Source organism: Enoplosus armatus, chromosome 6 (genome assembly GCF_043641665.1).
Source record: "Enoplosus armatus isolate fEnoArm2 chromosome 6, fEnoArm2.hap1, whole genome shotgun sequence".
Lineage (NCBI taxonomy): Eukaryota > Metazoa > Chordata > Actinopteri > Centrarchiformes > Enoplosidae > Enoplosus > Enoplosus armatus.
The window spans coordinates 23,728,201-23,753,495 of NC_092185.1; the positions used below are offsets into that span (position 1 = coordinate 23,728,201).

The following is a 25,295-nucleotide window of genomic DNA, read 5'->3' on the forward strand; positions in this document are numbered from 1 at the left end:
AAGCCTTTATACGTGTTTACAGTGTGAATACAACAGAGCTTTGGTCAGATACTTAAAATGTTCCTCCACACATGCAAAGGAAATCTGGGAGCGTTAAGACGACTGGGGAGCGCACATGCGTCCCAATATGAAGTACTGGGAGCTGACAGTGTTCACATGTTTAAATAAAGGCACTTATGAATGACATGAACAAGAGCAGATAGAAGAAAATGGAATAGCTGGAAAAGCAAGAACAAGTGTATCAAAATGTACAATAAATACAGGTAAACAGTTTCTTTTCTGCATTAAAAGATACAAGTGCCCCCCCCCCCACCACCCCCCACCCCCCCTACGTGATCTCAATGCAGGGTAATTACAGAATGACCTTTATGACTTAACTAAACATTAACATTGGCGATCTTATTTAGTTCATAGATTGTGTAGCAATGCCCAATTTACAATAAAGAGTCAATCACTTGAGACAAGTGTCTCTGCAGGAATGAAAATAAAAAAGAATACAGATTTGTGTGTGTGGTGCATAATCCAGCAGGTACATAATGTGACGCATGCATTCAGATAAAAACAGAGTTCTACAACAAACAGAGGGGAAAACATATTGTTAAGCTTCAGCATGTGGTCCATGGTATAAAGTGTTCCCTCTTGCTACGCGTGCTCAGTCTACGCTCCTGTACCTGGTGAAGAGGTTGTAGAGGACGCGCAGGGTCGATTTAAGGTCGCAGTTCACTATATCTGGGGGGGGGGGGGAGAGACAGAGGACGCAGTTTAGATCTTGTCCGCAGAATAAAGTCCACTACACTAAGAGCTGCTGCAGACTGTACCAGGCACATCTCTCCTTTAGCAAACAAGGTGCAGTAAACGTGATGACTGGAAATCCATTTGAGACACAACACAATGCAAATATTTTTATAGCCTTTTAGCTTATTCAACAATGAACCATGGACCTACATTTTGATTTTCTGCAGTTTCCAATTCTTAGGTCTTTATTTATCAAACGTGAAGAGGGACATTTGTTTTTCACAAGGCTGCATTAATTGATTTCTTTTGGCCACATGGGAGCAGCGGAACATGTTACTGCAAACGTGTTAGCAAACAGTTGCCTATATACAGACCCAGAAGACAAGAGGGCAGCGTTAGCATTCATTTGGAGCTTCTGGCGTCATGATGATTTTGAGTCCAATATTCTCTCTCCTTTTAGTTCTGTTTTGGTCTCCACCAACTCCTGAGCAATATATCTGGCCCTTCAGCTGCGAAATGCTCCACTATGTTCTGTTCTACTGTTTGCAGCCAAGTTTCCTGTTTGTTCAGCGTTTATGGGGCCAAAGAAGCGGCACACTCCGTAACGCTGCTGTGCGACCCGCGAGTATTATATAGTTTTGAGTATTTGGACTAAAGCAGCTTGCCAAAACTAAGGTGTATAGAGATTTAGAATGTGTCACATATTTTGTCGTCTTTTTAATCAATTTGCCCATTATTAAAAAAAGGACTTGGATAGGGATCAGGGCCCAAAAAACTTGATTGGGGCATCCCCAGCTAAATGTGCTACCTACCCTCTGGTCGGGGCTTTGGTCTCTCCAGACCTCCGTCCTGCATCAGTTCAAAGGAGAAGGACACGTTGTGGACCTGCAGAGAGAGCGAGGAGGCTGTGAGGACATGACAAAGCACTATAGAGAGCATGTTCACTACTGTGTGTGCGCGCAAACACCACACACACACACACACACACACACACACACACACACACACACACACAACCTAAACTTTACACATGCAGGCAGAGGCTGGCAGGAGGAAATCATCCCACTCCACACACAGCTCCTCGCTGATAAGGGAACACAGACACCGGTTGCTAAACCCCACAACACACTCTTCGGTCGATTCAAATCGCGCTACCACAGCTTCCTGTGTCGGCAAACACAACGCGGCTCCGTTCGGTAAGACCATAAGCCTTCAGCAGCTGCACAAACACTCTGCTCCCTCATTCATCAACAGATGCATATCGGCAGCGTCACTCAAAAGCAGAGAGCGATACTGTCACTGAGAGCCAGATTGTTCAGGTCGTTACATGTGTACGGCGTGAACAGCGCGATCCCACGTAGAGACAGAGCGCAGCGAGCTGAGCCGAGGGAATTTATGACATGATTATATTTTATGGCGCTCGGAACGGGGAGAAACACACATGCTGGAGATGGCTTTCCTGGAGACGTGACAGTTGTGGCGGGAGTGATGAATGATACCAAAATGCAGGGCTGACGTTTATTCAAAACCTGGACCCGCCCCTCCCCCCCGAGTCTTTTTCAGGTGGACCATTTAAAGATTCAACCCTGCTGCATTCGGACGAGCAGAGACTCAGTCCACGAGAGGAGGGCAACCAATCAGAGAGGAGGGACGGAACGAGTTGAAAGATGTGTTCTGTTCTCTGCCCATTGTATCTGCGTGTGTGTGTGATGTGACGCACTAAAAAGCTTTACCCAACAAGGGCTTTATTGTGTGACAAGCGCGACCGTAGCCATCTAATACAGTCAAAAGGAAGAGAAGGAGCCTCAAGTAGAGATCCACTGAGCAGAAGCAGGAGTGCTTTCTTGATGCGTCGTGCTACTTTTCACAGCCCACCCTTGGTGTATCATCGATAGGCCCTGTAGGCCCTCACACACACACACACACACACACACACGTACACACACACACACAGAGTAATAGAGCTGAGCCCCTAAGCCACTCCAGTGTTTCCCTGTGCAAAAGGAGATTACAGATGCTGTGGGGCTGGTGCCTGTTCTTCCGGGCCAGGAGTGTCTGTGCTCGCGCAGACTTTGTGTGTGTGTGTGTGTGTGTGTGGTTGTGTACATTGTGCCACTGATGCCCATTCTGCTTCGCAGCTTGGCAGGGGCCACTGGCCAAGACCCAAACAAAAGGCTACTGTGGTGTCTCCGCAGATTGCCTGTTCAGAATGCCGTAGTACTACAGAGGCCAATGGAGAGGAGGGATGGCTCCGCACTGAATGGGCTCTGGGGAAAACGGATGGCATTTATCAGGCTATTGAGAGGAGAGCCCTGGCTCCGAGTGCGCGGGGCTCCTCAGGAACGGAGCATTGATTTCAGAGTGTTTCTCAAACTATAGGTCAGGACCAAAGATGGGTCACGGCCCGGTTTCTCATGGATCTCGGAGAGAAAAGATCGGGTGCATCAATGTGGCGGAGCGTCCGGCTACAAGTCCAGATGCCTGCTCGTCCAAAATACAGTGGGAAAAAATGTCGCAGAAATTGAAAATTGATTGGAGTGAACCAGAGCCACTTCACAAAAGTCATAGAGGCTTTTCTTTATTTGTTGGGAATAACAGTAGATGCGAGTGAAGTGAATCAGCAGTGAAAAGAAATATACACAGTGCAGGCCTTTAGCATTAAGATACTTGTTTTGGCTCTGTGCTCAAGCACGCTAGATTAGAAATGAAGCAATGGCAATGGGGTTGAAGTGCCGACTTGCAGCTTTAATCTGAAGGCACACATTGTGGCCTCTACATACATACCTACCAAGGATGGAGAAAAAAAGGCTATGATTCCTACACTGTTAGCCTGATGGACACGAACACCACCAAAGACTACTGACCTGAAAAACATCTTAAATCTGATCCTCATTGTTTCCTATCCACCTTTTGCCACCAACGTTGGCAACTAGGCGTTTCTGTAGGCACTTTGATACACCCCCCCCATCATGAAACAAGCCATTGTTTGATACTCAAGTGGAGTACTCCTGCAGTAGTCGCGCTCACTGATTGATATAAGAAAGAAAATATCACACTTTACCTTTTGGTCAAAGTTCTCTGGTGTGAGGAAGAAGTTGTAGAGTGGCACAAAGTATCCCTCCAACAGCCCCATCAGCAATACCAGATAAACACCGTCTGCAAACTGACACAGCGGCACACGTATGCTGGTGAGTCCTCCATAACCCAATGGTTTGAACAAGTTGAACTGATTTGGGAACAAGTGACATTATCTCATCTATCTTCTGTTTCCAGAGGACAAAAATCTCAACAGCTGATTCAGAATGTGTGTTATTAGATGGGCGTGTAGGCCTACAAACATCAGTTAACAGGTCAGTGAGTTGGAAGGGACAGACACACAAAAAAACAAGAGAATAGCTCAGAAACCAAAAGGCATGTTCACCAAATCTGACAGTATCTGCAACATTAGATGCCACTGGAGGTAAACTGTAAAATCACACAAAATAAGCAGCAGTATATAGTATATATTGTGAAGGACCTTTGAACATTTGAAGTGTTTTTCCTGTGTGTGTGTGTGTGTGTGTGTGTGTGTGTGTATGTATGTAGGTGTGTGACGTACCTGTGTGTCCAATTCGGACACCTCTAGGTTGAGCTTGTTCAGGTGCTTGTTCACAAATGTGATCAATGTCTGTAAAACGCAAGAGGAAGAAGTGTGTCACAAAGACTGGCAACATCCCAAAGACCTGCATGCACACATCCGCACACACGCCTTGTAGACATACAGACAGATAGATTCAAAAACAAACGTGTTAACACAACACAGGATCCATTATTGTATCTATTTCTTACACATCTATAAGAATTTCATTGTTTGACCCAAAAACAAATCTTATCTCAAGGTCCACTTACTGGCTTTTTTTTGAGGGGGGGGGGGGGGGGTGGCTTTCAATTGCACATCACCTTCTTCATCAGCGGATGGAGTTTGTTTGGTAGTTGAGCCGACTCCATGACAACTAAGCAAACTCCATCCACTGACAAAGACCATTAGTAATTGCATATTACTACTCGGCAACTAGGCTGTTAACAAAGGCCAAATACTCAAGAGTCCCTTTCCCTGACAACGATTACATCACGTCCCAGACCTGTTCTGGAGTGGGGATTAAAGAGCCGAGATTTCTGAAGACTGTTTACAAAAATCACAGTGACCCAAATAAGGGAACAAATCTTATCGGATTATTTGCACTTAAAACAATGGTGAACTGGTCTACAGTGTACCCACACCACAGCCATCTTTTCAGTCAAGTCATCCTTGTCAAGGACCTGCCCCATTAATCAGGATCAATGAAGTTAGCTAGATAACTGCGCAGAGTGAACCCATAGGTATTTAGATGTCATTTGCTATGACGGCGGAGACATTCGAGCTCGCCGCCGCAAGGCCTCAATACCTTTTTGACAACATTCAGTTTATCTGGAGCGTGGTCAAAGAGGGTGTCGAAAGCGTCGCGCTCTGTGAAGAATAAACAAAATTGAATTGTGAAATCCAAAAACAAAACAAAACAAGCAAAAAAAATGCGCTCAATGCACTCTTCTTCATGAGAACATACCATGTCTGCCAGAGAAAGCCCTGGAGGGGGGGGAGAAAATATGTCAGACACACAAATCAGAGGCAGTTTCTCCTTATTGACAATTTCACACTTGAATATTCACAGAAAACAAGGGACAATGAAAGACAGTTCAATCACAGAGGAATGTAGAGAATGGAGGGGTTGTGTCACGGAACTGACAATGCAATAATGTGGCTGGGGCATCATAATTTGATTAACAATAAACACAGGTGCACCTCGGGTATTCACATAACCTGGGTATCATCACTGGGGGGTTCACAGCGGCCACATACTAAAGCACAATGCAGTAATCTCCGCAGCAGCGCAACACCGTTGGGTGTTGATGCGATGAATAAAGACGTGCCTTTCTGTACATGCGGGCTTTCTATGGGAATGGAGGACCTCTCTTGTCTATTATTACAATGTTAGCACTTTGGAGGATGTTGTTGTTGTTGGAAAGGGTCGGGTGGTTTTGGAGGGTAGGGAACGCTGCAGTGTGAGTGTCCCCGAGGAAGAGATATCGCAGCAGGCAGGCCAGCAAGAAATGGCAGGATCACACACACACACACACACACACACACACACACACACACACACACACACACAAGCGCTCTCACACATGTTCATGGTGTAATCTGTGATGGCAAAGGGAGGCAGGTCTGGGCAGCGGTCCTGGTGGTGTGGTAATAACCGTATTTCCACTGCGACCATGACAGTGTGTGTGGGAGCCTGACAAAGTGTGTGTGTGTTATTAACAGTGTATCCATCTACCGTGACAAAATGCGCGCGCTTGTGTGTGTTGGCCTGCTGTTATCTCCCTCGTTGCTGCCGTCAGGCTGCAGGACAGCCTCACAGGGAGAAAAAAAAAAAAAAGTGTGTGTGTGTTTTAAATTGTTTAATTCTTCAGCTAAGGGTGCCATCACATATCTTGTTGAAATACAATGGTTGTCTATTCACCACTGCGCAATATTTCTCCTTAAAGTGCAAATAAATACATAGTTTGATTTAAATTGTAATGTTGTTGGTTTTTTGGACTATATTAGGCATAATATACGTAGATGGATATAGCACTGCACTATTATAACACTGGCAGAGTCCGGATGCACAGTTTAAGAATTGATACATCAGAAACAGAGAGATCTCCCCGTTTTATTCCATCAATCGGAGCGATTTATACGATTTCATGCAGCTCCTCCTGGGGCCAATAAAGGCTTTATACATCTTTTTCCACATATGCAGTAGTGCCAATACCTGTGAACACACTTTGATGTGGAAAATGTCCCTGGAAATGCTGAAATGTAGGCATAAAAGTTTTGATTTAATGGGTGTAAGCGGCATCTTTTCACCTTGTTGGTTCCAACTGACAGAGCAAAGAAAATACGCTCATGAAGAAACGATTCGAAATTTGACCTCCGATACCCAGGTGTTAACAGAGTTCTCCAGAGTGCTTCAGTCTCAACTGTCAATGTGTCACTACTTAGTTCATAGAAGTGTCCATTCCTGAGAGGTAGGCAAGCGGAGTAAATCGACACCTTCACAGTTGGGGGAGTAGTACAGTATATTATTCTTAGAAAAATACTAAAGTAGCATTAAATCCAAAGAGACGTTCTGTCAATGGAGGAACTATTTTTTGTCAATGTAATAGATAGCTATTAGCAGCAGTGTTCTTACTTTGCACCGGCACTAATGTCTGTCAACACATGCGCTGTGAGGTGTAGAAATGAGTCCGATAGCAGAGCACACTTACTCTGTGTTGCCAGTGATTTCCTCTTGAATTTGTCTGGACTGAAGGATGCCCTCCCTTTTCTGAAAAGGCATATATGGAGGACAGAATGTAAACGTGCGATTCTTTTCATTACTGTGCTGAATACAACTGAGAAAAATACAGCGGGAAAAGCCAAAGATGCAGAGGAGAGTGGTGTTATAAAGCAGACACACTCACAGGGTATATTCACACCAGTAAGCCACCAACCCCCCCCCCCCCCAAAAAAAAATGAATGACGTAACACCCACCTGGACGACCACTACTTGAATAGAAACGTGATCTGGCAATCGGATTGGTGCTCGGAAGTGTTGCGACAGAGCCACCAGCAGGTGCAGGATGGCGACTATACTCTTAGCATGAACCGCTAACGTGAGGAGAAGAAGAACAATGAAATGCAGATATCAGTTATGGAACAAATATCATAGATGATGCAATACAGTACATGCGGCCTAAATTTACATGTGAATCAGCATTAGTACAATCAACAATATTAACCTTTTCAATACAAGCTTACTTGTTCATTTACTACCTTTCTTACCTTGCATTCAGCATTACTGATTTAGACAAAAATATAATCTTAAATTTCTCAATTTCTTAGTATTAATGACAAAGAAGCCGTCATCTGCAATCAATAGGCAGATATAGGCGACTTGTTGCTGTTTCTAAACATTTTTATGATTTTCAGTTTTCTTTTAAAGCGTCCGTGTAAATACCTCGCTGTAGGCATTGAGCCGCCAAATACCAAGCCACATATTTTCTATTATCTTCCATCCTTGCAGGAATTTAGTTAAGAATTAATTACATTTTATGTGGCAAGGTCACATACCTTCAATGGTAAATGGTCAATGGTTCTACTCAAAAGAATCGCAAAAATATGAAGAAAAAAAAAAGACAGAACAACTCTAAAACATAAAGAGCCCCTTCGGGCCAGGCAAACCGAGCGCCATGCCTTGCGCAAATAGGATTTACCTGTGGACACACAAAACTATCAGGATCAATTAAGTGTCTTAAGCCAGCCTTTGATTTTACCCCATGGCAGCGGCAAATCGCGGAGAGCTGGACTAAAAGCCTTGGTAAAGCCTATTAGATCCTCGCCACATAAAAAGGATCCAAATAAGTTACTCTGAGGATGAAAGTAGGGACAAACGACAGTGAATTGATTAAAAGAGATCTTCAAATAAAAAAAAATAAAAAAGGACTGCAAAATCAATTACATTCCAGGTTATTCACTGTGCTCCTTAGCATTTTTGAAGACATCTCGCACGAACAGCTTTCAAGGACAAACTTCTACCGGAGGTGCATTTAAAAGTGTCATATTAATTGGTTTGAAATAAATTCATTTGATATGGCCTCTAGTGCACCGCGCTCACAAAAAAACCCCATTCTGTTCCTCATCTTAAAGCTGTGTCTCTATCATATCATCCACCTTTCTACCTCACTCACCACAGCAATCTGCTCTTTAGCCGCGCGCCCCACATCCACATCCACTCCCCTCCTGCCCCGACCCTCTTATATCTCATATATATGTTACAGCTAATGACATGAGTAAAAGGCGATGTGCTGGGAGCCTGATAGTTAGTCTCATTAGTCCCTGTGGCGGATGAAAGAGCGCCATCAGAGGAGACGTGGAGGGCCCGATTGACACGGCATGGCTACATTCGCGGCTCAACGGGAAGCATATTAATCCAATGGCAAGACAAGCACATTCAGACACAAAGCCTTCAGGTGGAGGTCTTAAAACAACCTGGCATGTAGCTCGTGCTCTCTGTGCATGCGGGGAACAATGGGGTGGGGGGGTGGGCTCTCACTACAGGATGTCGTTCTACTGGTCTGTACACATGTTGACATGTTAACTCAGAGGACATTTTAAATTTTCTGATTTTTACTTATAATTATACTTTTACCTGAGTAAAATAGTGCTCTTTCCATATTGTGTTATTTTTATGGCTGCGGACACCCATTTGCCCCAACGGGGATCATTTAAGTCTCATCTTATCTTTACAAAGTGTTACTCAACAGCTTCGCCATCTTACGAGACCCACATTTCAAATTTCACCACATTTGACTGGCGGGAAGATCAGCTGTGCAGCAGTATATTGTTCCGTTGACTTCAAGCGATAAGTACTTCTACAAATGCACAGCGCCATGCTTCGCCTCGCTGTGCTCTGTGCCCTGTAATCTCAGAGCCATTCAAGTTTTCAACAGACAGACAGTACACAGCGGCTGGTGACAGTACACTGCAACGGTACAAGACAAAAACTGAATGCTCCCCTGTGGAGAGACTGGCTCAATGCAGCTGAAAACGGCAGTAGTACGACGTTAACTAAAACTAAAAAGGATCATACACGTAGGTTATATAAGCTGCCAACTTGTACCGAAACATGCTTTCGGGAAACATGTCACAGCAGTACGGCTGCATACAAAGTAAGAGCAGAACTTCTAGAAAATATCCTCACAGTCAACATTCCAGCGGATGCTCCTGGTGGAGAGCTTGAGAGAGTCATTGATGCGTTCCAGGACAGTCTGCAGCTTCTGTTTCTGGGCGATCTCCGACTGGGTCACCTCTGCCACGTTCAGTTTCTCACCTTCCAGCTTTTCTGAAGCGCAAAAAACGCAGGCAGAGATAAATGAATATTGATAAGCTTACTATTTCATACCTTTAATTCAACATGGATTCAGAAGGCCTCTTTTGTAAAACTATAATGATACAACACAAGGTTTTGCCATGTTTCCTGTCTCAGTGGCATTTATTCCGCATGCGTGGTTCAACGCCTTACCGAAGAGTTTCTGCAGGACCTGCCCATCATACAGATCTTCAGCCAGATCCTTCACAATGATCCTCTCCCCCACCAGAACATCATTTATCCAGTCAATCAGCACCTGCATGGCCAGAATATCACTCACAATTAGAACTGGCTAAATGTAATGATGTTGTGAGGAGAATTTCTTGTGAAACAATCCATTCCATGTCCAGAATAAATACGGAAACCTAATACATTTTAGCAATTGTAGCTCTCGCTTTAGTTTTGTCAAATGTACTTGGTCCAGCTGCATGTCCATGAATGGCTAGTTTGACGACCTTTCACAGATTTTCAGTGGACTCTGAGCTTTAGCTGGGTCACTCAAAGACTTTTTTGAAGTCAGACCAGTGTTGATTAGGCGGTATGCTGAGGAGAACTGTCCTGCTGGGGCTTAAATCGTTGCCCCAGTCTGAGGCCTTTGGTGGCCCTGACAAAAGTTCTCCGGGTTGACTCCAGTGATTGTTCGCCAATCATCGCGTGCGCTAGTTCCTGCAGCTGAGGCCTGCACCACGCTGCCACCTCAAGTCGAGTTAAAGCAGGGGTGGTTACATATGTGATGAGCAGAAACCTAACCCACACTGTTACACTTTTCACACTAATAATTCGCTTTTTATCGTTACTAATTTATGTCCTTCTCTGCGAGTTGTTAAGAGATGCAGCAGCATTGCTCCAAATGACTGTATATCCAAGATAAATAGTAGATTCAATCATTCAAACCTGACCTTCATGAGCTCCTGCAGTTTGCGGTCATTCTTGGAGTTGGGGTCCACCATGGTGCGCACTTCGTTCTCCTCTAATGGATGAGCAGAAACAGGATTAATGTTGGAGCTGAGGAGGAACATTCTATTCTAAAAAGCCCCCCCCCCTCCGTAACCAAAAAAAAACAAGCTCACCTGACACCACCTCCTCAGATGGCTCGTGGGATCTGTCCACAACCATTGTTGTAGTACACAATGCTTTAGTCTCAACCTTGTGGGTTGGCTAGTGTCAAGATTGTGTTTTTGGACATTAAAAGGTCCCATAGTATGCTCATTTCAGCTCTACATTTTTATTCTGGGACTGCACTAGAGTAGCTTTGCATGATTCACAGTTTTAAAAAAAGTCCTTATGTATCTTCTCCTGGCCCTTCATGCAGCCCCTCAGTTCACCGTCTGTCTGAAACGAGCCGTTTTAGACAAACTGAACAACCTCCAAAGACTTGAAGACGAGTCCTGAAGCAGAGCGCTCCTATAACTCAGACAGACTGAGCGGGTGGATGAGCATCCCTATACTTGGTGGGTGGTGCTGTGATTGGAGCAGATGACCTGCTGGTGGGCGTGACTGAGGGCGGTGACTGTATAGTTGTGACATCACAACCTTACAGGAAGGCCCAATGGCTCATTTTAAGGCACAGTTTCTGAATACGGGCTGTGCGTGTTTCTCCGTGGAGTGAGCGTTTAGATACTCTCACAGTATTTATACAGCACCTAGACAAGACATGGACATCTCACTCTCTACAATATGGGACCTTTATCTATTGAGTTACTAAGCTCTCTGGATTTAGGTCATTAAGATACTTATTTAATTGTCTTTTAATTTGCTAAATGAAAATTCTCCCATTGGAAATAAAATCCAAGACTGTACCCACATGGCCTTTAAACAAACAGCCTGACGCAAATGTATCTGAATGTATGCAACAGGGACTGTGAGTGTGGCCCGTTTACCTAGCATGGTGTCCTCAGGGTCCAGCTCGTAGTGGGAAGGGCTAAGTGGAAGGTTGATGGCATTGATCCCCTCTTCCTGAAGCTCAGACACTGCGAGAAAAAGGCACAATTGTTGGCTCAGATCCATTAAGATCACGCAGGCAATGCAGATGTCGGACACGTCATGCGGACACACACAGATTTTCCTTACTGGCCCATCTCTCACTTCCTTACCCTGTCCATGGCACTCAGCCCCAAACCCATTCTTTTCTAATGAAGTCGTCAGACAAAAAAAAGGTCACTTATATATATCTAATTTTATTAAAAGACTTGAGATTTAATAAAACAGCTTGGCACTAAATGTCATTAAACAGGAGTACATAGTGCATTTTGTTTGGGACTATTTACAGCAGCGGATTACACATTTGGTGCTCTAGGGAGGCCTTACTGTGTATGTGGGATTGACTCAAAATAAAATAGCACAGTGCCTGTTTGCCGTAAATCGGGTCGCAACTTCAACCAATGTGTCAGATTATATTTTTGATTAATCATGCAACCACAGTTGATAAAAGCCAATCGCAATTTCCCAGAGTCCAGATTTATGGTTTCACTTAACCGACAGTCTAAATTCCAAAGATATTGAATGATATAAAAGCATCCAATCCTCCCATCCGGGAGACTAGTGATTGTTTGGTGGTTTTGCTCGATGAATGACCTCAATGACTGACGAATTGAACCCCCGAAACAAAAGCAAAAACACAAGCAAGGCCACCGAAGTTCATTCGCCAACCCGGGCTAAACGTGTAGCACAAATGTAGCCAGCAACAACCAGCCACTTAACACGACAACCAGCCAAAGAGACAAAGACTGAACACCTCTCCGAATATTAATCACATGCAGTGTTCAGCGGCAGTGTGGACGGCTCCCTAAATGTTCCCTTGATTCCACATCATCAGCAGACCCTCCGTCAAGAGCCCTTTGACATCAGACAAACACAGACCGCCGCTGCTTCCTGCTTCTCAGCGGGCTTCATAGAGGCCCAGCATGCCATTCTTCGCAGTGTATCAGATACCTGAGGAAGCCTGATCACTGCCGATCTCTGTGTACGCGTCCAACTGTGTGTGTGTGTGTGTGTGTGTGTGTGTGTGTGTGTGTGTGTGTGTGTGATGAGAGCATGGAGTGAACATCCTGTGCATTTTCTCTGCCTTCACTGGAACAACTTCCTCTTAATCAACACCATCCACAAGTGCTTGCATGCGCAGTATTGTCTGTACAGACACCCACCCACACACACATATATCACATCACACAGGGAATGCATGAACACATGCCTCACTCTTTTTCTTGACGCGTAAATGGAATCACCAGAAGCAAAACGCTATTGTCGCCAAGGCTATAAACGAACTACACCACAGTCGCTTAACTTCAACGTCACCACTGCTAAGCTTCACTTTTAAGAGAACATAGATAGATATACATATATAGACAGTTAGACTAGTGAGTAGATCACTTTCAGTGTTCGGCGTAAGACATTTAATGTCCCCGACAACCACTGTAGTCTCACTTAGCCACTTGTTAGCAACCGGGAATGAGGGAAGTGTAAAAATGCTAACTTATTTCAAGGATTTAGGACTCATCCCTGCAGCACTCTGTAAGCCAATCTGCAAGTGCCGTTGCTCTCCACTTATTTTACTACAGAAATCAATGAAGACCTGAGTAGGCAGAAAGGTCCACTGAACAGTGACCCCACAGTACCTTAAGTACAAATGCCATACAGGAGAGGTATTACAGAAAACCACATAATGAACCCTTAGGGTTTACAGATCCACAAGGACTGCACTGTAGTTCTCCATACATCAACGTAAAATGGGACATTGTATGTATGTAACACAACGCACATCTACAAATTCCGGGAAATGGATGGAATTTGGTTGGAAGAGTTGAATTAGCTTTTCCTCACACCTCACATTAAAATTACAACAACTTAGCACTCAAACAGCAGAGTTGCACATTGCGCGGGCACATGAACGCATCATTGCACACATCTTCCGGTCAAGTGAAAACATTAACATGTTTTGGGAGCATATATGTCGTTTTAAGTTATATGAGATACCGAAGCACAGATAGACATCGCTTCGTAGACTGACGGCAGAATGTTGAACAACAGGCCGCCGTTTTCCGTAGAATGTGTGCATAAAGGGGGGTTGAAAAACTTTTAAAGCCTGCTGTCAGTGGCTGGCAATTCACAGACTCACGTGGGGGCATGGCTGCTATACAAAGATGCCATACCAATTAGCACAATGTGATGTTACTGTAATTATCACTTGTGCTATCTAAGGCTGAGCAAGTACGTAGAAGCCTGGGTTGCGTGTTATCAGAGGAAGTATGGCAGGTAGATTAATATGCAATATGAAGGTGAGATGACCATGGTATTACTTCAGTCATCTTACCAGCTGTGCTTCCATACTGGTATGTCAGGCATGTCTGCTATGACCCCCGCCCCCCCCTTCATTTGCTCACCTCTTTTTACACATTGCATATGTTCAGCGCAGATCTGATTTGTTGTCAGTATAAAAAGGAGGAGAGCCCACCTCGGTGTCCTCGCTGCACGTCACTCCTCCCCCTCTGGGCCGGTGTCATAAAACCGGAATACACATCTATCCACACGGTTAAATAAGGATGAACAATAAAGAGGCCACGCCGATGGAGGCATCATTCAGGAACGTGCCTTCTGTGCGATGCCCACACGTAAGGAAAGAATTCATGCCGATGTTGTGTCCTACCTGGAGGGCAGAGCGCTCCACAGCCCATGTCTGTCTGTCTCCGTGCCCCCACCCCCCCCAAGTCTCAAGCATCCTCTTCTGGGGCTAGCAGGACTGGCTCTCTCCTCTTCTGCAGCTCATCCTCCACAGGCTGAGCTCACAGGTCTCCAATATCACGGCAGATATAAATGCTATATTTGCTCGACTTTCACAGAGGAGCACAATTACATATCCCGCTCCTGTTTTATGTGCTGTATTTTCTGTTTGCCCTCGCTAATGCCCTAAAAACCTTCTGACCTCCTCCTCTCTCTGCATACCATCTCGCCCCCCGTCCTATAGCTCTGTCTCGCTCGTCCTTTACCCCCTTCTCCTTTTTCTCTTTTCCATCCCGTCGTTCCTCCCGTTCCTTCCGAGCCGGCGGCCCCTCTCTGCCCGCCACGTGCAGTGACAGCCATAAACGTCACAAGGACTTAAATTCAATCAGTGATCAACACAAGAGGGACCAGCCCACGTTTCCCCATCTAATCACGGTGCACACTGCACACATCCTACACACAGCACTCAGTGTATACGCGTATGTGTATGTATGTGTGTGTGTGTGTGTGTGTGTGTGTGTGTGTGTGTGTGTGTGGTGAGCCAGCATGAATGTAATGTGATTGCATGCATGTCTCGCAGACAAAGGCAACATAAAACAGGGCTCAGCTGTGCAACAGTAGCCTGAATGGCACAAAGTAATCATCCAATTGAAGGAGACCTTTCTCATTCCATGATAAAAATCCTGGCCTTCAACAATGAATGTCAGGCTCCTCTGAAGCCTGCAGTGTGTTACCAAAGCGACCCTGCGTGGCCGTAAAACCGAGCTGGGGCATTTTAAATAAAGACTATTCTTATTTGTAGCAACCTTCTTGGCAGTTAAAGTCCACCATAGCGAGGTTTACAGCTATGACGAGGGAAGGTGAGGCACACTGAGGCGCATCTGTATCTGACCCCGACCCCTGACCCTGCACCCCTGCACCCTTTCCCCACGGGGAACACTTCATTACATTACACGGTGCGCGTAGCCTCCCGCCTCAGTCCGTGACGGGCCTGTGTTTACCCGTGCCTCATTCCTGCCTCATTACAGTAGCGGCGGATTCAATACCTTACATGGATACAGACGCAGCCCGCGGCCATGAAAACTCACACAAGCAGCCACACGTTGTACTTTATGGTGTCTTTGTGAGAGACGCACGTTCAACGTTGAATTAAAAGTGTTACACCCGTGTTATTAAAAAGTAGCTCCCTGAAATGTGAGTGCGCAGTAGGCTAACGCAGTGTTGAATTCGTGGGTATTGTTGCTTCACTTCTGTCGGTTATGGTGTGAATATTGTTGTAACTCCATAATTGTATCTTCACTCCTGAAAACAAAACAGTACAGCGAGCCGGCAGCGGCTCTGCTAGTTCCCGGCTCGTTATTTTGCTAGCTGTTTACCTTCTTTAGCCTTTTTCCTTCTCGCCAAAGTTCCACCAAGTTTTCCCAGGAAGGAGTCATCTTTCTTTCTGGAAGACGGGGATTTGGGCGTCGGAGATTTCGGAGAGGACGGGGACTTCTGAGGCGAAGAAGCCATCGTCGTGGCGATAATTTAACTTAACCCTGGACAGTTGGCACAAAACTGTTCGAAAGTTGGTTGGGAAGTCAAGTAAAAAAAAAAAAAGAAAAGAAAAAAATCACCGTCCACTCCCTAAAGCGGAAACGGAATTCCAGACATTTTCTCCCGAAGTTGGCTGGAGTGAGTGGCCCCACTGGCCCCTCCTCTGCGTAGGAGGAGGGCCGGGAGAGAGGGAGCAGGCAGGAGGCTGCTGGTCGCGGGAAGTGGGGGCTCCACGGTCGGTGGTCGGGTTCAAGAGGCACAGCCGCCGGCCGAGTGGTACCAGGAGGAACGGAGGGGGTCCCAAGAAGTGAAAAGAAAGAAATGTACCACAAGAGGGCGCGCTTCGCAACGGTTTTGGATAGCTAAACGTTACATTGGTGACGTCATTATGATATGACGCTCTCATTTCTTTCTCTGTGGGACATTATTTCACGCTCTTCAGGGTTTGCTAGCTTCTCAAATTGTAGCCATAATTATTATATACAAGTTATATAAATATATATAAATATGACCATTAGTCCAAAATTGAAACAAACACGTTTCTAGAAGAGTCTGAGATGCAAGCCCAATTTGTATAAATTGTCCATTCAATTTATAGTCCATTAACACTTACAACTTACAAGACATGCTAATGGGACGCTCATGTTTCAATAAGTAAGAGTTATATCCCCAGCCACTCTCAAAATAGAGCAAGATGTAACCATTATAAGCGTACTCAAAATTTTAAATACATTTTTATTGAAGATTTTTTTTTCCATTTAAAAAGACTTGAAGCAGCATAAAACCAAAACGTATAGAAAGATAACACACAGTTTACAGTTTATATCATGAAAACATAACTTATTCTGAATTTAGTGTTTGTTAATTTACAACATAACAACAAACAAACGTGACATTTAAAGCCCAGGGACCAAATGAGAAGCGTGGTCCCTTGACCTGGGATTAAAACTCATGTAAACACGTTATTCATCTTCTCCACTCACAGCCCGTACACTAGGTTAAAACCAGCAAAGCTGAAGCAATCACAGTTCAACCGACAGTAGTTGGTCACAAGGTAAATCCAGTCTGAATTAGAAAGCGTGGGAAAAACTGTCTTGTTTCTGTCAAAACTCTGAGGCACTTCTCTGGCCATGACCCGGTCAGTGATGTCACAGCAGGTGGTCTGCCGGGGGAAGGGGGGGGACACACGAACACATGAACGTTTCAGTCTGTGCAGATGTGATTCAGTCTTGAATTCAAGAGTAAAAAGGTGAAGTTTTCAGCCACCTGGCAGAGGCACATCTAACCGGCCGACTACAAATAACGTGGCAGTTAGGACTCTGTTTCTCCTGTGCTCATGGGTGTAAATGCAATTGCATTTCATTTCATTTGACAGTGTTCAAGCACAAAGTGAAAATAATTACAACATTAAAACCGCGCACAAGAGTGACTAACAGTGAATTGCAATAAAGCACATCTCTGACATGTAACGACACAAGTTTGAAACAAATCACGCCGTGCAAAACATTAAAACTTCAGGGAAGGCGCTGCGTCGTTCCATGTGCTATCCAGTGAGGCTATACAGTGTTAGGATAAGAACAAATCTGTCACAACAATCGCGCTCTCAAGGAAAGCAACCGCATGAAGCAGCTGATCAGGCAGGTCAAGTTTGGTTTATGAGGTGTGATCGGTTTTTACACCGCGGTCAGTCACGTTATTAGTAGTGGTTCAACATATTGTACATACCAGTTTAAGGTCAGTGTTAGCCTGGGCCGTGACAGATTACACTTCTGAGCACAGAGGTCAAATAACCTTAATGGCAGAGACGTTATGAGCCCTCATGGCGGTGGAGGAAGTCATTAGCTCAGCCTCCATTTCCATTCTTCCTCAATCTCTGGGCTCAGCGTATCAGCACAAAGTGAGACTGGATGAATCCTTGCTGTCTACTTAAGGGTGAATAAACACCTAGACATTTCCATCCGCCACATTTTCTAGATTTGTAGCTTTATGAGAATAAGCCAGACACAAATTATCACGATAAAACTTCACCGTTTCTTTAAAATAGTGTAACGTGGAGCCGTACAGTGCTTTTCTGCCCTTTGCTATTCCACCCTGCTCATTCAACCTTCACTCCCGTTTCTCCTGCCCCCAGCTGTCCTCCGCCTGGGTCCAGTGGAACTCGTAGCCCCTAAACAGCACGAGGCTCTCCAGGTCCCTGTCCTCAGCCCTCTCCTTCAGCCTCTGCTCCTCCAGTATAGAGACCAACATGTCCCGTTTCTCCACCGTCCTCATGATCTCGGACAGGACCTCCTGCTCCTCCTGCAGCTCAGAGGCGCTCTTCTTTGTATCTGGAGTGAGGTGGAAGAGCGTAGAAGAAGGCGGGAAGAAGATTATGTACTATTACGCCCGACTATCAGATATCAGATATCAGATTGTGTGTGTGTGTGTGTGTGTGTGTGTGTGTGTGTGTTCAACCCTTACCCTCTATTGCCATTCTGCATCGCAGGTCTTGCTGCAGTTGGCTCTGTGTGTCCTCCAGTTCAAGCTCCTGAGCACTAAAAAAAGAGGAGAAAGTTGAGCGGCCGCCGTCCGTCCGCCGTTTTCCTATACAAGTCTTTAACCCATGTGCGATCTGATGCAGTCACTTACAAGATCATGAGTTCAGACTCGTAGCGCGCCAATCTGTTCTTCTCCAGGACCAGTTTGAACCAGGACTGATAGAGCTGGGCCTCGTCACTGTCACCGGCCGGGGATGACTCTGGGAGGGGAAGAGTGGGGAGGCAAAGAGGGAACAAGGGAAGGAAGGTAGGAGAGCGGGACAAGGGTTTGTGAGGATTTAAAGGGGGGGTGGGGTGGGGTGGATGGGGATGAACGCAGAAGGGTTGGGGAGGGAAAGGAGGAGGCAGGATGGAGAAGAAGATGGGGAAGAGAAAAAGATTTCAGAATTTGACATCAATTATGTAAAGCCATTAAAAGGAAAAAGAAATAAAGCCGGAATCAAACCTCAACACACACACGCGCACACACACACACACACACACACAATGTGCTTTGCTTCAGTCTAACAACCAACAAAGCCGTGTACCGCAAAAAGATGAAGAAACAATGAAGTCTCACTGTCTATTGAGTGAGTGAGTGCAGCCATTAACCGTATGTGGAAGCTTTTAACCAGGTAATGCTTTTTCCTTTTTCTTCTCTAAATGGTCTGAGAAGTATGGGCACAGCAATTAAAAGAATAGAAGAAGAAGAATGAGGCTTTCCCACTGGAATTCCATTGAGCTGTTCAATGCAAGACTACAGTTACATTGAAACCAAGGTGTTATGGTTCAGGATCCTGTCATTACAAGTGGCTCTGTGACGTCTTGCTCAGGTTCAAGACACTGGTGTGTGTGTGTGTGTGTGTGTGTGTATATTGTCCAGTACCTGTTTCTCCTCTTATGATCTTTTCTATGGCCACTCCTCTCTCTTCTAGGTCTCTCTGTTTCTCCGCAACCTCCTCCAGTTGTCTTTGGATGGCCTGGCCGACGCAACATTGGGACAATATATGACACACGCGATCAAAAGGAGATGATTATTTGTCCAGGTTTTGAGATTTCTGCCCCCACCCCTACACCACGAAGGCGAAAGGAAATTATTTTGCGCGTCACACAACAAATTGCAACGTCTCTCTCTCCCACTCTTGAGAGAGTGTCCCTGTTATTCTGGCCAGTTTTGAAGGCAGGAAGTGGTGACGATGAATGAATGACACACAATATCCCGCTCACCTTCGCTGCATTGGGGTCATGGCAGAAATCTCAGAGACGGATATCAGAAAAGAAAAGTATCTGCGTGGCGAGATTCTACTAGAGTTAAAAGGAACATAATTTGACATATTGGGAAATATTCTTTGTCACTTTTTTGTCGAGCGTCCGTACGCTCAGTGTTAGGCTAGAGCCAGCAGCCGGTTAGGTTAGCTTAGCTTAGCTTAGCGTAAAGACTGGAAACAGGGAGAAACAGCTAGCCTGGCTCTGTCAAAGGTGAGAGAGTCATCTTACCAGCACCTCCACAGCTCACTAATTTACACGTTATATCTTGTTCGTTTTAATGTGTACAGAAACTGTCAAAGTGTCAAAACACAAGACACCTTGTGGTTATGTGCCAGACTATTTCTTGGACTTCCTGGAGTCACTGGAAGATAGTGATCTTTGTACAGATAAAACAAAACAAGATAACGTGTCAATAAGTGCGTGCTAAGCTAAGCTAACCGTATTGAACTATTCCTTCGATGTGTGGAATTAAAATGAAATCTGGAGATGTTTTCCGCTTTTGCAGCCCAAAGGTGACATTTAGACTGGTGCCTAGTGCAACTTTAATGTACACGCACAGACATTATATTAAAAAAAAAAAAAATCACCCCTTTCGTAGCTTCAGAATCCAACATACAGGTGAAGAATAATGACACCGCTCTGTTAAATCTGAGGAAATTGAACCACCCATAATAAGTCCATTTTCACTGCAGAGTTGTACTTATGTTTTAACTAACTTTTTTTCAGTCTGTGGGAGCAGTAAACCTTCGTACTAGAGCATCAGGTAAATGTTGAAAATGTGAAATGATCACTGGTAACAGGAAGCACTTCAGTGAGCCAGACAGTGTTTGCGAACCCAGAGATGCGGCGTAGAGAGGGCATGGACAGCTCTCCGAACCATTCAATTAAAAATGAGCGACTCTACAAGGAAAGAATGGTACCTGGGCTCTGTGCAGCCTCTTCAGCTGTTCTCTTTTAGCCTGCTGGGCCACCGTCTTCTCCTGCCTCCTCCTCTGTCTCTCTGTGCACATCTGGGACAATAAGGACGGGACATTTGAGAAAATGTACGCACACCCGGACACAGCAAATACAGTATCTGCAGCACTTATGCAGAAATAATCCGTACAAACCCTCTGATTGGACGTCAGGTTTTCATTTTCATCGTCACTCGAGGAAGGCTCTTCCAGATTCTGTTGGCTGGAGGCTGGACCAAAAAAAAAAGTAACAAACGTTTTCATGTGTAACTTGTAAAAGTGATAACATTTCACTGTTTTAATATTCAAGTGTGAATCTATCCATAAATGAAAAGAATGAAAGAAGCCATTTTCCTTCTTGCTCTTACGTAACTGTCATATAAAGAAGGAGAAGGACAATGACCAAAATAAATGTTTTACCTCCATCACTTCTTACTTGAACCCACTAAACTAGTGGTTCAGTTCCCCTCAGCTCTACAGGGCATTTTAGCGCCTTTCAGCAAAACCAAAACAATGAGCTGAAAGACGCTCACTTTCAGCTCACCGTTTTAGTTCTAGGGCCCCACAACTTTACTGTTTTGGTTGATTCTCACCACTCTCATCAGCGTCAAAAAAAAAAAACACTACTACCAGCCCTGCACCAAAAAGCAGACAAAGTTTCCCTCAGGAGTTGGTGGAGCCCGAGACAGATTTAAAAGGAGAGTAAATGTTGGCATTCATCAGGTGGACAGAAACAAGACTCCAGAAACAAAGCTAAATTTGCTGTGTCTGCTGGATGTGTCAATAATACCATCCCCGTATCAATTTAATAATCCTAACACATAATGTTGTGTTTACAGTTTGTTGCACTGCCCCCCAAGTGGACAAAACATCTATTCATGCAGGTTTAAGGGGTCATCTGCCAAAAAGGCTGTGAATCACAGCACTGACCTTTGTTTCTGAGGTTGGTGAGTATCGTCCTGATTTCCTTTTGCACCTCCTGCTCCGGCCCCTCGCTCTCCGACTCCTCCCTCTTCCTCAGCCTCAGGGATGAGAACAAGTTGACCCTCCGGCGGGGCAACGACGCCATGTCATCAGAGAACACCCCTCCAGAGTCTCTACGGCCCTTTAGGGACACCTGCTGCAACAGGGAGGGCAGGTCCCGCCCGGCCCCCCACGGGTCGGCCCCTACAGACGCCCACCGAGCTCCCCGCTCGCTGCCCTTCTTCTCATCGGTGGATGGCTCTGGACCCAGGGTGCCGAAGAGGGAGCTAAAGCTGAGCGCTCCCTCTGACATGGGCCTGTGTTTGCGGGGTCCGTCACGTTTGGTCCTCCTGGTGAAGCGAAAGACAAATCATGACATAAAACAAAATGTAGGTGCACTTTATTTGAATTAAATCCAGGAATTAATAGCAAAAGAGGCAGTTCAGACTGATAGGACAGGTGTTTTTTTTACGGAAAACTCTTTCCAAGCTTTAATGTGGTGCTGAAAATAAATGGAAGTATTTTATACAAACATTGTGACTGCAGCGTTGGAGCCGCTGGAGGGATTGGCCACACTGAACGTCTTCCTAAAGGCGTTGGCTATAAGCTGGAAGGCTGAGGGGGACGAGGCCGAGGTTTGGCTCTGGGATGCCTGCCCGTCCTGGCCCGAGTCTGTCCGCGGCTTATCTGCCTCTGTCTCTGTCTCTGCTCGTACCTGATAAAACATCAGAGGACAGGAAAAATGCGGTTAACTCCTCTTATCTTTGGCCACATCTCTGTGTTTGGACCACCGCAGAGGGAAGGAGTAGGGAGAGATAAAGAGCGGGAACAAATGGCACGTGCAAGCTTATTCTTTCTCGAACAACTGACAGTGCTGCTTGAATAAACGACTTGACTCCACCTGGTCTTTACGTTGATGCGTGTTTTTAGGGTTTGCAGTGACCAGCGCGTCCTCCGGCGTGACCAGCGCGTCCCAGTCCAGAAGCTTCTCTTTCTCAGAAAGAGACAACATCAAGCGTCTCTTTGGGGTGGACGAGTCGCAGACTGCCTTCGTTGTAGCTGAGCGCTCCCCACCCTCCTCGCCTCCCTCTGGGGAAGTCTTGGGACTGCTGTCGGAGTTCTGAGAGAACAGGGATCTTGTCAGTGCACAAAAAGTCTATTCGCTTACACGGGGCTATCAAAAATACCCGTGCAAATTTCAATGCAGGCATTACTCTTACTCTGCTTATATAATCCTCAATTACAAGACCGTTCTAAAAAGGACATGGAGACTTTATGAGGCGGGCCTCCAATAAACCTAGAATGCGCTCCATCCGACATACCGTTTGCTTTTCTGCCGAGGTGATCTCCTCAAAGTCCGAGTCAGCTTCAGGGACAGTCTCTGGTCCCTCTTTGTCCAGCGGCCAGCTCCTCTGGAAGCGCTTGATGAAGATCAGAGGGAAGGCTGTGGGAGGGCAGAAAGGACACACTCTTAGTTGTTTGTTTGAGAGGGAAGACGGCTAGCCCGTCGTCCCCGACAACAAAGGAGCCTGCCAAATGAATGTAATGTTATGTAAAGGATGTTACAGCAAGACAGCACACATTTTCATTTAGGAGATCCAGCCTCTCAAACTGAAACGTTAACATAATTATCAAAACTTTGCAAACGCTCAGTTGTTTATCGTAGTTGTTTCTCAACACTTAATATACCTAATATGATTCATTGCCAACTCGTTCTCTTTCCGATAAACGAGCATGTCACCAAACACAGACATTTTGACATGCCACAGTAGGGAAAGCACCGGGGTAAATGATACGCTGACTGGTGGCTGAGTTCCATTTAGCGCAAGCTAAATGCAGACTCGCTGTCACACCTTACTGGGACACTTGGATAGAACAGAGCTGTCGTCAATGCAAAAAACAAGTGAAAAAGGGCCTATTATCCAGTTACACCAGTGCAGGTTACACATGTATCAATGTAACTCATAATGGAATGCAAGAAAAGGCTCAGTATGCATAAAGTGGGTGCCACTCTGCATTATGGACCAATGCTATGTGACAAACCTACACCGAGTGCAACATTTGAAAAAAAAACATAAAGCCGAGGCTGCAGAGGAAAGGTGATAAACAAGATTTTGATGAAAACAAACAAACAAACAAAAAAAGAACTTTTGTTGGCAATGGCTGCTGTCAGAAAGGACCGTGTGTCAACATCTCCAGGAGCTCAAGAACGTTCACCATGTGTTTAACAGAGAGCAACACTGACCTCTAGTGTTGTAGATGCTGCATTGCAACAGTGTTCATATCTGTACCGATATGCGTATGAACACACGGCCACTGTTGTCTCTCTGTTAGGACACCTGCCCCCGCTAACTAGTTACTTGATTTATAACACCACATGTGTGAACCCGTCATAGACACAGATGGGAAGATGGGAGAGGCAATGCAGAGAGAGAGAGAGAGAAAATAGAGATCTGAGGTGCTCACTCGCTCGGATCTTCCGTTTCCATCGATGGTTCTGTTTGATGTTACAGTGATCTGCACAGACACAGGAGACAAAACAAACTGAGACAGGCAGACTTTGGGAGATTGGTCCTGTTCCATGATAACAGCACAGAGACCACATCAGGACAGAGCGCTGCCTCTGGTTCTCCACACAGCATGCCACGTATTACAGGCGATTAGCATCATCTCAGGTACAGAACGGGACAAGAGAAGACTTCATGGCTAGCTGTAGCTTTAAGCTAAATGCCAACATCAGAATGCTAACATGCTCACGATGAAAATATTAACATGCTGATGTTTAGCAGGTACAATGTCTACCGTGTTCACCATCATTAGTTTAGCATGTTAGCAACATTTGCTAATTAGGAAAATGAGTCTTGCAGGCATTTGGTCATAAACCAAAGTATTGGACAAATTAAAACTTTGACCCGGGGATGGCGCTAGATGAAAAGTCACCAAAGTTCTTACAATTTATTCTGAGGGGGGCATGAATGTCTGGAAAAATTTTCATCCAATGGCACTTCAAAATGTACAAATCTGCAAGTTTCCTTGACCTGCTATCACTCAGCATAGCGTATCATACACTGCACAAAGTACCGGAGAATATAAACTGCCAATCTATCAAAACATATAGGAAGTACATTAAAAAATGATGAAAGTTTTCAGTTTTCTTCTTTATAAGATGAGACACCATTGCATGGCAATGGAGCAGCTTTAAACGCTAACACTATTGAGATTTGAGCATCGCTCCTGCTTCGTGCAGAAAAGTGTGTGGACTGACTGCTGGGCCCAGGATAACTCTGCTGCTGCTACTGCGATAAAATAACAAACCTTCAGCTAAGCGTGGGAGAAAACCTCCAGTATGTCGGCCGCACCCTGACCTCCCAGACATCACCAGAGGGGAGGGACTCCAACACAAACACACTCACTTCGGCAGTAGGGTCACTAGTTAAAGTTCAGCCAGTTTAAGACGCTCCCTCAGGGAATATCATGTTTTCAAGCAATAACAGGGACCGAGAACCCATTTGTGCAGCACAGTATCTTTGTTAATAGCTTTGAGAATAACTTCCGTCAGGCCACTCGACCAGAAACGGTGTTTACCCACTGCTGGGAGCTTGACAATTAGACCACATACAGTACCGTAGGAGCCC

General features: G+C 45.3%; 2 protein-coding genes across 2 annotated transcripts in view; both read right to left on the reverse strand.

The window, feature by feature from the left end:
• Nucleotides 1-310: 310 nt before the first annotated feature.
• On the reverse strand, nt 311-16,043 carry parvaa (parvin, alpha a). The gene is made up of 13 exons (XM_070907164.1): nt 15,800-16,043; nt 11,588-11,677; nt 10,607-10,677; nt 9,861-9,963; nt 9,540-9,680; nt 7,332-7,447; nt 7,066-7,124; nt 5,319-5,338; nt 5,160-5,221; nt 4,334-4,402; nt 3,797-3,898; nt 1,548-1,620; nt 311-729 (listed from the first exon to the last, which is right to left on the reverse strand). The coding sequence occupies exons 1-13, from the start codon at nt 15,933-15,935 to the stop codon at nt 653-655; spliced, it is 1,119 nt and encodes a 372-aa protein (XP_070763265.1). The 5' UTR covers nt 15,936-16,043; the 3' UTR covers nt 311-652.
• A 675-nt stretch (nt 16,044-16,718) lies between these two features.
• The window catches only part of mical2b (microtubule associated monooxygenase, calponin and LIM domain containing 2b), a 51,052-nt gene continuing 42,475 nt past the window's right edge, over nt 16,719-25,295 (reverse strand). The window contains exons 28-38 of the mRNA XM_070906712.1: nt 24,127-24,177; nt 22,983-23,104; nt 22,552-22,780; nt 22,194-22,359; nt 21,628-22,010; nt 20,854-20,927; nt 20,665-20,754; nt 19,362-19,455; nt 18,588-18,696; nt 18,420-18,493; nt 16,719-18,286 (exon numbers count right to left, since the gene is read on the reverse strand). Of these exons, the coding sequence (XP_070762813.1) occupies nt 18,066-18,286; nt 18,420-18,493; nt 18,588-18,696; nt 19,362-19,455; nt 20,665-20,754; nt 20,854-20,927; nt 21,628-22,010; nt 22,194-22,359; nt 22,552-22,780; nt 22,983-23,104; nt 24,127-24,177 (1,613 nt within the window). The 3' untranslated portion in view covers nt 16,719-18,065. The remainder of the gene's footprint in view (nt 18,287-18,419; nt 18,494-18,587; nt 18,697-19,361; nt 19,456-20,664; nt 20,755-20,853; nt 20,928-21,627; nt 22,011-22,193; nt 22,360-22,551; nt 22,781-22,982; nt 23,105-24,126; nt 24,178-25,295) is intronic.

What these genes read in the sequence shown, in the direction of transcription:
- parvaa (XM_070907164.1), bottom strand. Translation starts at nt 15,935, where the DNA reads ATGGCTTCTTCGCCTCAGAAGTCCCCGTCCTCTCCGAAATCTCCGACG. An exon ending in GGTCCTGCAGAAACTCTTCG is followed by an intron (nt 9,681 to 9,860) that starts GTAAGGCGTTGA and finishes TTTGCGCTTCAG; the next exon opens with AAAAGCTGGAAGGTGAGAAA. An exon ending in AACTGAATGTTGTCAAAAAG is followed by an intron (nt 4,403 to 5,159) that starts GTATTGAGGCCT and finishes TGCGTTTTACAG; the next exon opens with ACATTGATCACATTTGTGAA.